The following is a 12041-nucleotide window of genomic DNA, read 5'->3' on the forward strand; positions in this document are numbered from 1 at the left end:
CTTGGCCAGCCCCTTGTTCCTGAGGCAGGCAGGTCGGGATAGCCAAGGAGCTGCCCCGAGGGCACCTGTACCTTGATCATCTGTGCCACGTAGCTCTCGGGGCCGGTGTAGTCAGTCTTGTTCTTCACCCGCACCAGCACGATGAAGTACAGGTAGTTCCACATGTTGTGCTCGTATTTGATGTGTTCCTCAAAGGACACGGTCTTGTTGTCAAACTTGTCCCTTTCCAGCCCTGGGAAAGGCAGGGAAGGGTGGAGATGGGGAGGGGAGGAGGTGAGTGAGCAGCAAACACATGGAAGGAAATTCAGCCCAGTGCATCCCCTCCCAAAGGCGACATTCAAGTGCTTTCAATAATTAGCTGGCATTTAGCACAAACATAACATGAACATCCAAATCAGGGGGCAACAACCCAGCTGGGGGTTCAGGAGACTTCTGTTTAAAGTCACAGAATCAGAGAATCATGGAATGGTTTGGGTTGGAGGGCCCCACCACCCTCACAGGGAACAATTTCTTCCCATGTCCCGCTGGCTCTGCCTCTGCCCAGTAAAATAAACCTGGAGGATCTTTAGAGGGAAAAGCAGAGAGATTTACTGGGGTTTTATTTTCTTTTTTTTTTTTTTTTTTTTTTTTTATGCCTACTGCTGACTGAAAGGATTCCAGAGCATTTTGTCTATTATATTTCCTCAGTGATATGCTGCTTTTTTCCCCCCACTGGCCAAGGGAAGGTCCCGGCAGTGAGATGCACAGTGACAAGAACCCCACAATGTGAGGTTCATTAGCAGGGTGAGGAACAGCTCCTAGAATTTCCCTCCAGCTGTGCCCTTGTTTAAACCCCTCCCAGTGCAGTGACCCCTCAATGAACAGATCCAAGTTTTGCAGTGATAAATAAAAACCAGAATCCAGCTGAAATTCTTTTCCTTCCCCCAACTTGGGAGGGGAGGAGGAGCTTTGGGGCAATTCCTGTATTCCCAGTGCTCACCACAAATAAAACAGGTGGTCTTCAGGATCTCTTCCTTCTTCTGTTTCTCGCTCCTCAGATCAGCAAAGGTGTCAATAATGACGCCAAAGATGAGGTTGAGGACAATGATAATGACAATGAAGAAGAAGAGGAGGTCGTAGACAACTCGAGCAGGGAACAGGGACTCCTGTAATGGATGAGAGGGAGAATTGGGTGTCTTGCACAGCCCTGCTCCAGCCAGCCCTGTGACACAACTGTGCCTGAGGCACCAGGGAAGGAGGAGAACGTGAGGGATGAAGCTGGATGTCTTGCAGCTCCCAGGGGCCAGCAGTGATTGCAGCAGGGTTTGGCAGAAGAAAGAAGTCCCAGGTGCTGTCCCCACTCACATCCTTGGAGGGTTTCCTCAGGATGTCCCCCACGCCGCCGCCGTTGCGCAGGCCGTGGTTGAGGACGGTGACGATGCACATGAGCAGCGTGTCACAGGCACGTTCCCACTGCTCCGGGTCGGCTTCTGGGGAGGAGAGCAGGGCAAGGACTCAGAGCACGGGCAGAGCACCAGACCCTGGCAGTGGCATGGTTCCAGCTGCAGTGGCAGTGACACAGGAGCAGCTGCCTGTTGTGATGTCCCAGCCAGCAGCTCCTCCAGCAGCCAAACGCTCCTGCAGCTCCCACGTCCTTTCTGATTAAATGAATCCACCCCAACATTTTTTATGCCAGGGTCAGTGCAAAATTCACAGGCCTCTTGCCCAATATGTCCCAGGAAGAGGATTGAGTTTCTGCCTTGGAAAAGCTGGGATTTTCCTCAGCTGGCTGGCAAATCCACGCTGCCACACACAGCTGGCATTTCCACAGGGCTCTCTTACCTTCCAAGGCAGTGGGTGCAGCAGAGCAGCTGACTTTGTCACTGCTGCATGACTCCATGAAGTTCTCCACGTTCCTCTGCATCCCCAAGGGATCATCTGCAAGGAAGAGACCTCAGCACTGTGAGAGCAGCACCTCTCCCCAGCAAACCACTGGCACAGGTTCCCAGGAAGATGCCAACCTTCCTGGAAAAAACTTGCCTCATATTCTCCTACTTTTTCTAGGCCCTGAAACTTTTTCTCAGAGCAGAGACCCTGCAGAGCTGACTCTTCATTGGTAGCTCTGTGCCCCTTTCTGTGCCACCACTAACCCCAAACCCTGCTCTGTGCAGCACGAGCACAAAGCTGTCCTCTCTGCAACCCCAAAACCAGTGCTCCCAGTTCAAAACCCACACAGCACACCCTGAGATGTGTGTGGAGGATCCCACAGCGTCCCACGACCCCGAGCGCTGCCCAACCTTTGGCTTTGCTGTCCGGCAGCCGGTCCACCTCGAGGATGAAGTCATCCTTCAGGAACAGGAAGCCCACGATGGAGAAGAGGTAGACGAGGATGAGGGCCAGCAGGGCTGTCAGCAGGATGGAGCGCCCGTTCCGCGTCACACTTTTGATGACATTAAACAAGGTCTCCTCACGGTAGATCAAGTCAAACAGCTGAAAGGACCCAGGAGCAAAGAAATGCTGCGGGGTGCCTCTCTTGATAATGCCTGGTCTATCTATATCCCCTTTTATCCTGAGATCTTGGATCGCTCAGCAGACCTTGACTAACTTTTCTCACAAAGCCTTTAAGTTTCTCAGCTTACTGAAGGGAAGCAGAGAAGAATGGAGTGACTTATACACAGCAGGAGAGCCAAGAATAGGCCACATCTACCCTGGCTCTGCCCTCGCCAGCTCACGTTGCCTCCCAGCTGACCCAGATAAAGCACACAGCAGATTAGAAGGAGAGATACAGCCCTGGACCAGGAGAGAGACAGCAATAGATACTGTCAGGAGGCAGAAAGCTCAGCCCATGCAAAGATTAGAGCACAGGGAATTGTTCTCTCCGCTATCAATCAGCCCCTGGGAGGTGTCACAGGAACCTTCCAGCTCCTAAAGCAGCAGCCAGGCTGCCTGTGCCCCCAAGCACCTGAATTTATCATACCAAGATGCTGTAGAAGAGCTCGTGCACGAAGAGCCCCAGGACGCTGGTCACGATGTAGCCGACGTGGTACAGGAATTCCACATCCATGATCATGGCCTTGTAGCCACGGATGAAGGTGCCTCGGTTGCCCACGAAGCTCACCACGAAGACGATCTTGTTGGTCAGCTGGGGACAGCCAGAAACGGGAGGGAGTGGGGTTTGCCACGCTGTGGGAATGTGGGACAGCTTCCTGATCCCCCAGCAGGTGGAGAACTCACATTGAGAGCCCCCAGGATGTTGAGGGTGAGCCCGATGCCCAGGTAGTAGATGGAGCGCAGGATCAGGGCCACCAGCAGCGGCCTCACGCCGTAGCGCTTGGTGAACAGGGCCATGATGGAGAAGCAGATCAGGATCCAGAAGAGCAGGGAGATCAGCGGGGAATCCAGCACTCCTGGCAAGAGGAACACATGGATGCTAAAGGCAGGGGCACTGCTGCTGCCAGGCTGTCCAGCCACACTAATGAGCTCTTTATCAGAAATGATGATGCTGCACTGCAGGGTTTGTGTTGGTTCAGATGGCTTTTACTGATACATTTTCTAACATCTTTCTATCCGAGAGCTCAGAACCACTGTAGGTGATGGAGGCTTTGCCTGACAACGGGAATATATCCCATCACTGCTCCCTACATTGTACAAACAGGGGAAGGGCAGCCCAGGAGAAGAGAGGTTTCCCTGAGAAGGAAGGGGTGGGAGGGCTGGAAACTGAAATCCTGAAATCCTTTACCCAGCAGAAAGGACCTGGCGTTGTAGGAGCCCAAGGATCTGCCTTTATCCAGCCCAAGGACCTGCTCCTTCCACCCCAAGGAGCAGCAGGTGCTGGGGCACTTACCCATGGAAGTGGCTTCCACATAGGGGTAGAAGAAAGCAATGATGATGTTGATGAAGACGGCCAGGTTGAAGGAAATGCTTCCCCAGAGCGTCATTCTGCGGGAGAACCAGTACATCAGCGGCATGCCTGGGGGGAGAGGAGGCAACACACAAACCTCAGCCAGCCTCGTGCCAACCGGGTCCTCCTGGAGCCCCTGTGCCCTCCTGGAGCCCCTGCGCCCTCCCTGCCACCCCAGACCCCTGTGGGCTCTGCAGCTGCTGCCCCCAGAGTGACCCAGCCTCCCACCTTCTTCAAACCATTCATGAAGTGTTTTGAAAACATTCCTGCTCATCTGTTAGGAGTGCACCTTTCAAGTGGCTCTGCTCACATTCCTTGGTTTCCCAGCCCTCTGGAAACCTACTCTGAGACCCTGGAATCAGGTTGGTTCTGTCCTCCCTCACAGCTCCTTCACTACTCCTCAGCTGCACCCCAGTAGCCATACTCTACTCAGTTCCTGGGATTTACAGCCAGGATTTCCACCCTGGAAGCCCCTGAGCAGGTCTGCAGGAGGCAGAGAAACAGGTTTTATTTCCCATGTGCAGCTACAAGACTCTGGCTTAGGGGAAGGCAACTGAAAGGGCTTTCCAGGGAAAACACCTCAGCTGGAATCCCAGGGAACGCGAGCAAGGTGCCCCTCAGCCTGTGGAGAAACTGCCCTGAGAGCAGAGAGGAGCCCCACGGCTGGGATTTTAACCTTCACTCCCTGCACTCTGCCAGGTGTGTGGTGCTCTGCAGAGCTCGGGCAGCTCACAAAGCCATTCCCAGGTGGGAATTCCTGCAGCCCTTTCCCTGCAGGAATGCCCCCCAGATTCCCACCGGGGCAGCCCAGGGGAGGCTCTGCCTTGCTCTTACTGCGCAGCTTCTTCTGCCACTCCATCTCGTTGTGCAGGAAGGAGGACTGGTCGAAGAAGTCGCTGACTTTGCTGCCCTGCTCGTCCTGCTCCGTGGTGGTGAAGAGCCTGTACTTGGTCTCTTTGGTGAGGAACTCGCAGATCCCAGGCACAGGGAAGATGATCTGCTCCATGCTCCGGTCCAGCCGCACGATCTGCGGGAAGCAGAGCCCTCAGATCCTGCCCTGCTGTGTTTTTTTTTCCTCCTTCCCAGACCCAGCTGTGCCTTCCCCTCCTACTTCCCGCTCTACAGGGTACAAATATTTTCAGCCACTCATTTAAAGCTTCCAAACTGCCCCCAGCAGAGGCAGGCCTGGCTGGGGTAAGTGGAAGTGTGGGAATGGGGCATCCATGCCAAGGATGAGGCTGCTGGATCAGCTGCATCCCACTGCTGCTGGGAGAGAAGGGGAGGGTCCAGGGGGCTGCTCATCCCTCAGTTCCAGGAGCTAATGCTCCTGCCAGCATGGGGGTGGGAAGAGGGGACAGCTCCTGGTGCAAAATAAGTGGACTTGAGGCATCTGGAGCCAGGTGGGATTCATGGAGCAGGGGCAGGCTGGAAAGCCAACAGCCAGGAGGTCTTGCCTCAATCTGGGACGTGTGCTTCTCGTAATAAGCCAGCGGATCCTCCTCTTCCTCCTGCACTGGGGCCGTTGACTTCAGCATCTGCGACAGCTGCTTGTTGTTAAGGCTGAGCTGGATGGGGAGAGGGAAAGGGAGAGGATGAGGATGCAGCCAGAAGCTGGATCCGACTGTTCCCACAACGTGCCTCAACATCTCCCACAGCTGATGAGGTTTTCAGGGAAAAGCAAATGAATTAAAGCTTCCGTGAGGGGTGCGAGTGCTCCCCGCGGTGACAGACAATCGATTCCCTGCAATAATTACATCCAAGTGCTGCTAATCCACAAATTACAAACCAGTGCTCACAAAACCCCCGGGGAAATCACATTCCTGCTGAATCTTGTCGGGACCTGAGGTACCTGGGCAAGGAACGGCAGCAAAGGACTCGGCCCTTCCCTTCTGAAGGGAAGGGGGGAAGTGGGTAAGGGCAGGACCCCCCCAGGGCCACCAGCCTGTGTCACCCCACAGCAGGGCACACACACCTTTGGGCTTCTACCTCTGGCTAAAAGAGCGTTTAGGTGTCTCTCCCTCTTTAATCCCCTGGGGAACACCAACATCCATCAAATCCTCAACAACAAAGCCCAGGTGGGCTCTGCAAGGGCTTTTTACAGCCCTGCAGCTTGTGGGGGCTGTGCCTCTCCATACCATGGATGAGATTCCCTCCTCCTCCTCCTCCTGGATTCGCTTCACCGGCTTCAGGAGCTGCTGCAGAGACTTGTTGTGTCGGGAGAGCTGGGATGGGCGACAGGGATGGTGACAGTGAGCACAGGGTGGCAGGCAGCCACCAGCAGACACGGGAGGGGGACGTGGGGCACAGGGGGTGCAGGATGGCCAGCAAGCCACGGCTGCTCCCCACGGCCAAAGGCACATTTGGCTCCCCAGGGAGGCCAATCTGCCTGAAGGAAATGTGCATAATTATGGAGGACAAAGTGCAGCCTGTGAGCACAGCCTGGCAGGATGCTTTTACAGCTCCCTACCTGCAGTGCCAGGATATAAATGTTGTGTCCAACTTCCCGGGGGGAAACCTCGGCGTTCTCACACTCCTCCTCCTGCAGGTAGGCCTTCTTAATCACATCCACCTGCAAGGCAGCACAGGGGCACTGAGCTCCTCCCCACTCCCTGCTTCCTCCTCCAGCCAGGATTTGGGCAGGAGGAGCAGCAGTGGGGCAGGGGAGGCAGGAACTGCAGCAGGACCCGGGGCAGGGGATGTCCAGCTGTGGGCTGGGGGCTCAGTGGGACATTCCCAGTTCCCTCACCAGTTCCTGGGGACGGAGGCTGATGAGGATCCGCTCGGCGTTTTCGCTGTCGTGCCTGCTCTCCATGAGGGCCAGGAGGAGCTTGGAGGCATTGTCCTGGTGAGGAGAAGCCCTTGGTGAGGGGAGCTGTGCCCTGCCACTGCCCAGGGCTTTGGGGTGGGCAGAATTATCCTGTGCCCCCGCCAACTCCCTTGTGCCAGGAGCGTCTGAGTGTGGTGAAGATGCCCCATCCTTGCCCCACAGAGCCCATCTGCTCCCACACCCGAGGGTCTGACACAGGCAGGGTCCCCTCTACAGTACCAACCTCACCCCACAGCACACCCCGTGACCCTGCCAGCGAGTCCTTGCAGTGACGCACACAGTGACACACACAGTGACACGCAGTGACACACGGACACGTCCCCACCACCCCAGCCCAGGCCTCCATGCACCTTCAGCTGCAGGACCAGGTCCATCCGGTACTTGCAGAGGGGGCTGATGTCGTTTAGGATGAGGGCTGTGATGATGTCGATCCCGTTGGACTCGTGGGTCACGATGCAGCTCTGGGGGAGTCGGGCAGTGTGTTATCCCACAGATCCTGCCAGTCCTTCCTCCAGCACAGCCCTGGTCTGAAACACTGCTCTGCCTGCAGCCCTGGGCCCCCAAACCTCCCCTCTCCCTGCAAAGGGCCCCGTTCACACCACTGAATTATTTACCCCCCATCTGCATCACCCCATTTTGCAGCCAAGCAGCAGCTGGTGACCTGTGCAGGAACCCCGTGACCTCTGCTGCCCAGGTTCTGCTCCTGCTCACACTCTGAACCCAAAACCTGTCCCTGCTTCCCCCACATCCCCCCCAAAAGCTCCCCTGGTCGGTGATGAGGTTTGGGGAGTGACCCCCGGACCTGGTTCTCGTGGCAGGGCCCCTGGCAGTACTCGGTCAGGGTCTCCAGGGTCTGGGTGATGAGAGCCACGTTGTACTCGTTGATGTAGAGGCCGAGCAGCCCCAGCCCGCCCGTGGTGCTGCCACACATGATGTCCAGGAACTGCAGCGTCTCACACACCAGGTTGTAGTTGGTTTTGTTGTTCTGGCACCGCAGGAAGTTCTGTGGAGCAGAGCCCAGCAATGGGGTCCTGATCCCTCTCTCCCCACACCCCTCCAGCCGCAGTCCGAGGGACATTTAGGCTGGGATTGCCTCTGTAACCTACAGACCTCAGTCCCACAGCCAGTCCTGCCATGAACTCCTCCCACAACCCCAAGCTGGATGGTGCACTGCACACGGGGAAACTGAGGCACAGAGCTGCTGGGTGCCACAGCATTTTGGGGCCAAAAACTGGGGCAGATCCCAACCTTGCCCCAGCCCAGCCCCAGAGCCCCAGCACCAACCTGCAGGTCGCGGTTGTGGTTCTCGCAGAGCAGCTGCAGGAAGCGCAGGATGGGCTCCATGATCAGCACCGTCACCCCCATCTCGTTGTTCTGGCCCTGCTCCCCGGGCTCGTGGCCCTTCCTGAACCCCACGGCCATCGGGTACCGCGTGGGGGTGCCGGGCATCAGGAAGGTGTCTCCTCGTCCTGGAGGGAATTGTCCCCTCGTCAGCTCAGGCTGTCACCGAGCCGGTGCTGGCCCTGCCGAGGAGACAAGGGGACACAGCCCCGTACCTTTGGTGCCAGGGTCTGGCTCGTCCTTGTCCTCGCGGGGCTTGTTCCCGATGTCACTCATGTTCACCGACACCGTGGACTTGGTCTCCTGCTGCGCCTTCTTCATCCGGTCGTGCAGAACCTTGAAGAACTTCTCGGACTTCTTGTCGCTCGTCATGAGGTTGTAAAAGGATTTCTGGTGAAAGGACACTCGTTCAGGTCCCCACCACGGGGTCCAAAGTGTCCCTGCCTGTCCCTCTGGGCAGCAGCCTCAGCACTCCAGTCATTGCCCAGGATAACCTGCTTTTTGCTGGAGCCCCACTGGGATTTGCACACACCATTTTTCAGCTTCCCTGTGACAAAGGGTTTGGGATAATCCTGGAGGTCCCCTACATGCGCTGCAGCCCCGAGCCATTTTAGGAATTCCCGGCAGAGGGCATCATCAGAACTCCAGAAACAACCTGGAACCACCTGCTCTTCCCACAGCCTCCAGCCTTTCATCCAGCCGTGGAGCTGGGAAACCCAAATCATCAGATTTCAGCACAAATCAGAGGTATTTTGGCCAAACCCACTGCCCGGGGCTGAGCACTGGACCCTCACACTGCCCACATCAACCTCTGCTGCCCCTCAGCACCTGGATCTCGGTGTTGCCTCCATCCAGCAGGCGGATGGCCAGCAGGATGCTCTCCTGGAAGATCTTCTCGTTCTTGGTGTTCATGATGAGGTCAGCCACCAACTTGGTGGCCCCTTCGCGGTCCAGCCGGCACTGGACAGCGGCGATGGCCGACCAGTCCTGGTCCTGGCCTGCGTGAGAGGACAGGAGGGATGTGATGCTGTGCCGGCACAGAGCCAGCACAGCTCCACCACTGCTGGGGAATCTCAGTGCCATCCCTTCACCTCCCCAAATCCTCTGCTCCCGTGAAGGTGGAGGCATGGCAACCAGCCACAGACCTGGTCCCATCACTGTTTGGGAGCTGGGAATTTGAGGGGAAGGGGCAGGAGGGGGGCACTCACCTCCCCCAGCAGCATCCCCCATCTCCCCCTTGGAGCTGGACCTCTTGTTCTGCAGGTAATTGTTCATGAGCATTTTCCGCAGCAGGTTGCCCTGCCAAGGCAAACAAATGTCACCAGTGTCCCCGTGCCAAGGCTGGGGCCAGGGCAGAACCAGCCTAGCACCCCTGGGTGGGCTCTGCCAGCCTGGGAGTGGGGCTGGATGGACACGGATCACAGTGCTCACCCTCTCTCCATACTTGTTCCTCTTCACCAGCATCTGCTGCAGCGTCCTCAGCACCTTGATGCAGAGCTTCTCCTCTGTCTCCATGAGGTCCTTGGTGTGCTGCACCAGCCTGGCACAGCAAAGCCATTGTCACACAGCTGGGAGGGACGCGGGGATCCCTGAGGGAGACACACCCACCGCCCCTCCAGGCTGCAGGCACGCAGGGATGCACAGCCCACCCAGGATGAGGGTCCCAAACCCTTCCCAGCACCCCCAGCACCCCTAGGGCAGTCCCAAACCAGCCTCACTTGGACAGGAACCCCCCGCTCTCGCATCGCTGGAACGCCTCCGTGCCCTCCATGAAGAGCAGCTCCGGCCGGTGCAGGACATCCACCAGCACGGACAGCTCAGCCTCCACCAGCGGCTTCAGGCGATCCTCCAGGGCGCTGATGATGTCCTGCAAGCCACAGCACCCCCCGTCAGAGCCAGGGGGGACACACAGGAGAGGGACCCTGCAACGCCAGCGCCCTCCACCCACCTGAGCCCCGCCACGCCCGGCCCCGTACCTGCAGCTTCTCGATGATGTTCTTGTAGTCCCACTGGTTGGGGGTGGTGGACACGCGGGGGAAGGTGCGTGTGGCCGTCTTGTAGCTCGAGGTGTTCCTCTGCACCGTGCTGGTGGAGCTGCTGTTGAGCAGGGAGCTCACGTGGGCGTCCAGGTCCATGGGCAGCGCGATGGAGCGGCTCTTGGCTGTGGGGACACGGGGATGGATGGGGTTGGCACAGCCACCACCCAGCTGGGTCCCACCACCCTGTCTGGGCACCCCTTCACCAGCGTTCACCTCATTTGCAGCAGAGATTTGGGGTAAATACGGGAGTGAACTCCTCCAGGCCAGTATGGGCTGGAGTGTTCCCACGCATCCCAACACCCACGGCCCCACGCAGGGTGGAAACTGGCGCCAGCCCCAATTCTTGGTTGGAAAAGCCCAGCGTGGGGAGGCTGCAAGCACCCTGCCTGGAATTCCAAAGGGAAATCCCCACCCAGAGCTCAGCCACCAGCAATCCTTTCCACGGTGACTCAGTGCTAACAGCCCTCAGCCTGAGTCAGGCAGCTGCACATCGAGGGCAAAGTCCTGGCCAGGGAAAACCACTGTCAGTGTTGGCTTTGTGTCCGGCCAGGGACACACCAGGGAGCTCCCAGCCAAGCCCAGGCTCTGGTTATCCCCACATTACCTTGGGCGTGCTGAGATGAAGCTCAAAAAGAAGCACATCCCAGAGCTGAGTGTCCCCATCCCCAGCTGGCAGCCCCTCAGCGTGGTGTCCTGCCACCCCCACAGGAGGGACAGGGTGTCCTGCTCGCTGCTGGGCAGAGATGGCCCAGGGTGGCCCTGTCCCCTGTCCCCTGGGCACAGCAGTGGCTCCTTACCGACCATGGCCAGCGTGCGGATGCAGGACTCCACCGAGCTCTTGTGCTGCTGCTGCAGCCACGGACACTCCAGCAGCCTCATGGTGGACTGGAGAAGCTGCACCACGATGGTCTGGTGGGTCTGGAGGAGACAGGAGCGTCAGCCCACGCATCCAAACCGTGTTTTGGGGGCCTGGCTGAGGCGCTGTCCTCCCCCTGCCACCCTGGCCACCCTTGTCACCTGCAGTGAGGTGCTGTTCTCCGAGAAGGGCGAGCTGAAGAAGGCATTGATGGTGTCCAGCACCACTGTCAGCACGTACTTCTCCAGCGTGGTGTCCGGCAGGCGCTTCTCCCGTTTCTTGCACATCTGTGAGGACAGGAGGACACTGATGGCACCAGGGCCAGCTCGTGTCTGCCCAGAGGCTGCTGGGACCACACTGAGCTGAGGGATGTGGCTATATGAGGTCCCACATGTGCATCCATGCCCTGCAGGAGGCTTCAAGGGAGCCTTGGTGACACCAGCCCATCCCCATCCAAGCCACCACTACTGTGTCCCCGCCACCCAACCCTCCCCATGCACCTGGGCCATGTCCAGGGTGAAGTTCTCAAAGAGGGTCCAGATGTGGTTGCTGGTGTAGATCTCCTTCATCTCCACCTCCGTGTCCACGTAGCAGTGGTTGACAAAGTTCACATAGGCCATCTTCACCTGTCAGGGAGGGGGAAAGGGGCAGGGACAATCAGGGGACAATCAGGGGACAATCAGTGCAGAGCCCCAGTGTCCTCCTGGCTGCCACCCCGCACCTCCGTGATGCAGTCCTCGTGTGTCACCACCCGCACCACGTCCTCCAGGGGCAGCAGGGACGTGCACTTGATCTCGGTGTAGACGTTCTTGCCCTCGGCGCAGGCAGCCAGCAGGTCCACCAGGGAGATGTGGTACATCAGGGGGCTGTTCTCCTCCACGCCATCCCTGGCCGCCGTCATCATCTCCAGCAGGGTGGCCAGCGAAGCCTTGTCGTTGTAGAAAACCACCACGTCGTCCCCGGCGTTGGTGAGCTGCAGGGAAGGGTCAGTGCTCAGTGGTCACCACTCAGAAAAAGGAAGGTCAGAAGCCTCCAAGGCCAATGGTGTCCCCTCTGCAGTGGGGGATGAGCAGCAGTGGCCGGCATGGGGAACAGGGA

The 12041-nt window shown here is 58.0% G+C and overlaps 1 protein-coding gene across 1 annotated transcript in view; it reads right to left on the reverse strand.

The window, feature by feature from the left end:
* The window catches only part of ITPR3 (inositol 1,4,5-trisphosphate receptor type 3), a 36683-nt gene that overhangs the window by 1705 nt on the left and 22937 nt on the right, over positions 1–12041 (reverse strand). Inside the window, exons 31-56 of the mRNA XM_068173408.1 lie at positions 11665–11916; positions 11444–11569; positions 11105–11230; positions 10885–11005; positions 10025–10209; positions 9767–9915; positions 9480–9588; positions 9257–9347; positions 8877–9046; positions 8264–8438; positions 7992–8176; positions 7510–7710; positions 7058–7168; positions 6627–6722; positions 6348–6449; positions 6016–6102; positions 5335–5445; positions 4715–4907; positions 3824–3949; positions 3214–3386; positions 2957–3121; positions 2277–2469; positions 1822–1917; positions 1345–1469; positions 980–1145; positions 72–232 (exon numbers count right to left, since the gene is read on the reverse strand). Coding sequence (XP_068029509.1) covers positions 72–232; positions 980–1145; positions 1345–1469; positions 1822–1917; positions 2277–2469; positions 2957–3121; positions 3214–3386; positions 3824–3949; positions 4715–4907; positions 5335–5445; positions 6016–6102; positions 6348–6449; positions 6627–6722; positions 7058–7168; positions 7510–7710; positions 7992–8176; positions 8264–8438; positions 8877–9046; positions 9257–9347; positions 9480–9588; positions 9767–9915; positions 10025–10209; positions 10885–11005; positions 11105–11230; positions 11444–11569; positions 11665–11916 — 3795 coding nt within the window. The remainder of the gene's footprint in view (positions 1–71; positions 233–979; positions 1146–1344; positions 1470–1821; positions 1918–2276; positions 2470–2956; positions 3122–3213; positions 3387–3823; positions 3950–4714; positions 4908–5334; positions 5446–6015; positions 6103–6347; positions 6450–6626; positions 6723–7057; positions 7169–7509; positions 7711–7991; positions 8177–8263; positions 8439–8876; positions 9047–9256; positions 9348–9479; positions 9589–9766; positions 9916–10024; positions 10210–10884; positions 11006–11104; positions 11231–11443; positions 11570–11664; positions 11917–12041) is intronic.

Source organism: Anomalospiza imberbis, chromosome 26 (assembly GCF_031753505.1).
Source record: "Anomalospiza imberbis isolate Cuckoo-Finch-1a 21T00152 chromosome 26, ASM3175350v1, whole genome shotgun sequence".
Classification (NCBI taxonomy): Eukaryota; Metazoa; Chordata; class Aves; order Passeriformes; family Viduidae; genus Anomalospiza; species Anomalospiza imberbis.